Source organism: Brassica oleracea, chromosome C2 (genome assembly GCF_000695525.1).
Source record: "Brassica oleracea var. oleracea cultivar TO1000 chromosome C2, BOL, whole genome shotgun sequence".
Taxonomy (NCBI): domain Eukaryota; kingdom Viridiplantae; phylum Streptophyta; class Magnoliopsida; order Brassicales; family Brassicaceae; genus Brassica; species Brassica oleracea.
This window is the reverse complement of record NC_027749.1, coordinates 45,641,494-45,645,607: the sequence shown is the minus strand read 5'-3', so window position 1 is coordinate 45,645,607 and position 4,114 is coordinate 45,641,494. Positions and strand designations below refer to the sequence as shown.

General features: G+C 37.7%; 1 protein-coding gene and 1 pseudogene across 1 annotated transcript in view; both read left to right on the top strand.

The window, feature by feature from the left end:
- The window catches only part of LOC106324373, a 7,981-nt gene extending 7,578 nt beyond the window's left edge, over nt 1-403 (top strand). Inside the window, exon 2 of the mRNA XM_013762351.1 lies at nt 8-403. Within this exon, the coding sequence (XP_013617805.1) occupies nt 8-403 (396 nt within the window). The remainder of the gene's footprint in view (nt 1-7) is intronic.
- A 3,606-nt stretch (nt 404-4,009) lies between these two features.
- Nucleotides 4,010-4,114, top strand: part of LOC106324372 — a 1,902-nt pseudogene continuing 1,797 nt past the window's right edge.

The window sequence follows — 4,114 nt, the reverse complement described above, 5'->3', positions numbered from 1 at the left end:
CCCCAAGGAATGTTACTGTGGTCGCGAACCGGTTATTAGGACATCTGTCTCAAGAACTGACCATGGGAGAAGGTTCTACACCTGTGAGAACATCGACGATGGAGACTGCCATGTATACAAGTGGTGGGATGTAGCGGCTACAGAGGAGATCAAAGCAATAGGTACACAGTATGCTCTGCTTTCTGATAAGGTGGACTATATTGCGGCTGTTAGTGACTACGAATCAGAACTAAACCAGGTAAAAGATCTCCATCATGAGACTGAACTGAAGTTGGTTGTGCTTGAGAAGACTCTCGCTGAGTTATCAAAGAAAATTTCTCCGTTTGGTAATCGATTTGAAGTCGTACTAGGTGGTCTGGTTCTTGTAGTAATGGTAATGGTTGTGTTTGTAATGTTTAAGTAGGTTTGAACTAAGAGGAGAGTGAACTAAGTAGCTTGGTGTTTTGGATAAGTGGTGTTTCGTACGACGTATAAATTGATCATGTATTGTTTTATAAGTACTATGTTTTATAAGTACTATGTTTTGTTATTTCTAATTGATCATGTGATGTTTTTCAATCTTATGTCAACACATTTGTTTCGTTTTTCATCACCAACCAAACAAAGAATATCTATACCTAACAATCACACACTAAGTTTAATAACCTGTGACTCTCCATCACATGTCATTGTTTCTTTCATCACCAACTCACGGACTTGCACAACAAAATATGTATAAATATGAGCTTGCTCTTATGATGAAAAATACATAAACAATCACATCCCACTTCTCTCTTATTTCCTTACCAATTTCACAAAAAAATTCTCCTCCCTTATTTTCTAAACAATCACATCCCACTTCTCGATATATTGAAAATGGCATCTTCATTCCATTATCATTACCACAAAGATGATGATGATGATGATGATGATGATGATGATGACGATTTTGATAACCCCATTGAAGATTTTTTAAACAACTCTGATCCTATACCAGAACCAAAAGAGCGGAAAATCGTATTTTTATAGGGAGAAACCGAGAAGAAGGCCACATCCAGCTTTGGAATGATTATTTTAGCGAGAATCCAACATACTCTACCAATTTTTTCCGGCGACGGTTTCGGATGAACAAAGAATTGTTCCTCCGTATTGTGCATCATCTCTCCACAGAAATACCATATTTCCGACCATCAAAAGATGCAACCGGACGGTCAAGTCTTTCACCTCTACAAAAATGTACTGCAACAATTCGATAATTGGCATACGGTGGTGCGGCTGATACAGTAGACGAATATATCCGTCTTGCTGAAATAACGGCTCAAAAATGTTTGCACAATTTTACTGCCGGAATAATCACCTTGTTTGGCGGTGAATACCTACGACGTCCCACACCGGAGGATCTGGAAAGACTACTACATATTGGAGAAGAACGTAGATTTCCAGGGATGATTGGAAGCATCGACTGTATGCATTGGGAGTGGAAAAATTGTCCTACCGCTTGGAAATGAATGTATTCACGAGGCACCGGAAAACCAACTATTGTCTTGGAAGCGGTAGCTTCGTATGACCTCTGGATATGGCACGCGGTTTTTGGAGGTCCAAGTACTATGAACGATCTTAATATTCTTGATCGATCACCTATTTTTGATGACATTATTAACGGCATCGCGCCACAAGTAAACTATAATGTCAACGAAATGGAGTACCATCTGCCATATTATCTAACAGATGGTATTTATCCGAAATGGGCGACTTTTATTCAATCTATCCGACTACCACAAACTGAAAAATAGTCATTGTTTGCTAAGTCCCAAGAATCAGTTCGAAAAGATGTTGAGTGTGCCTTCGGAGTCCTGCAAGCAAGATTTGCCGTTGTCAAAAATCCATCTAAGTTATGGGATAAAGAGAAAATAGGAAATATTATGAGAGCATGTATCATACTCCATAATATGATTGTCGAAGATGAATGTTCATCATTCACTCAGTATAACAAATTTGAGTTTCAAGAAAGAGAAGAAGTGGATACATTTTCCGTCAACATGCCTTCGAATCTCGGCAGTACAATGGATCGTCGAACGAGCCTTCGGAATAGACAAGCCCATGAACAATTAAAAAATGATCTGATTGAAAATATTTGGGCTAAATTTGAACATTTTCCAAATAACATATAATTTACAAGTTTCTATGATTTGAAAAAGTTGTGTGTTTGCTTTTATTTCTAAAGTTTGTATTTCTTTTTTTTTTAATGTAATGTAATAAAATGTTTGTAATTTTTTATTAAATGAATGAATTTGTTTTTCTTATTAGTTATTCAACTTAAAATGGTAATATGTTTAATCTTATATATGTTACTAGTTATTTTAAAACAAAAATTAACCTAAGGACCAACAAAAAATCCCACCAATAATCACCATTTTCATTAAAAGTTCTTAACAATGTTCTAATCTATAAATAACAATAAAAACGGTAAGGACCACCAATTAAGTCCTATTGATAATCATGCTCTAAGACACGTCGATTATGGGACACGCGTCAAAGTATGCTCCTCTCTCTCATCTCTCCTCTCCTCTCTTCTCCTTCTTCGCCGGTGTAAAGTCTAAAGAAGAAGACCGACGGTTCACGAATCCTGATCCTTCGACCTCTAGAGGTAGGTATCATTAATCCTCAATTTCGTTTTACTATCTTTGTACTGAGTTTTTTGCGTTCCTATAGGTATAGATTTGAAACGCAAGAGAAGCGTGACATTCGTGGACGTTGATCATCATCGGAACCATTTGCCACAAGCCCAAACCAGACCATGCGAGTTGATTTCGTCTCTCCCTCCTCTGTAATTCTCAGATTTTGAATGATGAATCGATTCTCTTCTGCAGCGATTGATTCCAAGACCTCTGAGTTTGCATCTGGGTTTCTGGGCTTAAGCTCAAACCAATCGCCATTGTTTTATTCTCACCAATCGCCATTGTTCAGGGTTTTGTTCTTCTGGTTGAACACTATGAAGAAAGTTGAAATTTTTATGATCTGTCTCTGCTCATACACTGCTTTATTTCTGGTGGTAAGTCCAAAGCTCTAATCTTTTCGGTCATTAAAACGTTTCTGAGCTTCTTCTAAAGTTTACTTATTCATTTGATTCGTGTGAAGTCTGCTGATCCACAAACGTGTCCTGCAGAGTCGGGAGCGAAGTGTAGCGGTTCTGGTGATTGGGAAGGAGAGTTCTTCCCTGAGATCCCTCACATTAAGTATGAGGTAAGCAGTGAAACTATAGAGTAAGTACTAGTTTATTTGCATGTGTAGTAGATTGATTTGGTTGTTAACGACTTGTTACAGAGACTTAAGAGCAGTAACCCACTTTCTTACAAGTGGTATAGCGCAGAAGAGGAGATTCTTGGCAGTAACCCACTTGCTTACAAGTGGTATAACCCACTTGGTTCATCTCTTCTTCTTCTTTGGTGATGTTTATAGTGTGTCAATGCTACTTGTAGCTTCTCCACTCCCATTTTTAATGCAAGACGTGGCTCACGTCTCAACTTGACTTGAAAGGATAAAGGTTTGTGTATTTATCTTTGATATGCTCTCTTGCATGTGAGGATCATTTTTGTCTCTATTTCATTCTTATACTTGCCTGTGAATCTGTTTTCTATTCCTCTTAGAGAAAGAGCCTGTTGATGTGCTGCTAAACTTTGATTAGGGTTTAGTTTATGCGTGCTGGTTAAGACTTAGTTATGACATTTAGGTTAATGTGGACTTGCATTATTCTTACCGGGTAGACATAAAGGTTTGGTTTTTATGGAAACACAACAAAGGTGCAATAGCATGAACTAGACAAGTCTAAGTAGGATCATTGTGTTTTAAACAACTTGGGATTCTCATATGTTCTGTGTTTCTTTCAACAGGCAATCTGCAGAAGATGTCAGAGATGATGGATTCATTTGAGAACCAGTTTGTGAACATGGAGGTCCAAGCTGAGTTCATGGAGAACGCCATGGCTGGTTCAACATCATTGTCCCCTCCCGAAGGCGATGTCAACCACCTGATGCAGCAGGTAACTGATGACTATGGTCTTGAAGTTTTTTTTTTTCTAATCTTTGTTTTTAAGTTTTTTATTTAAATCTATGTTTAAAATGTTATCTTTTATAAT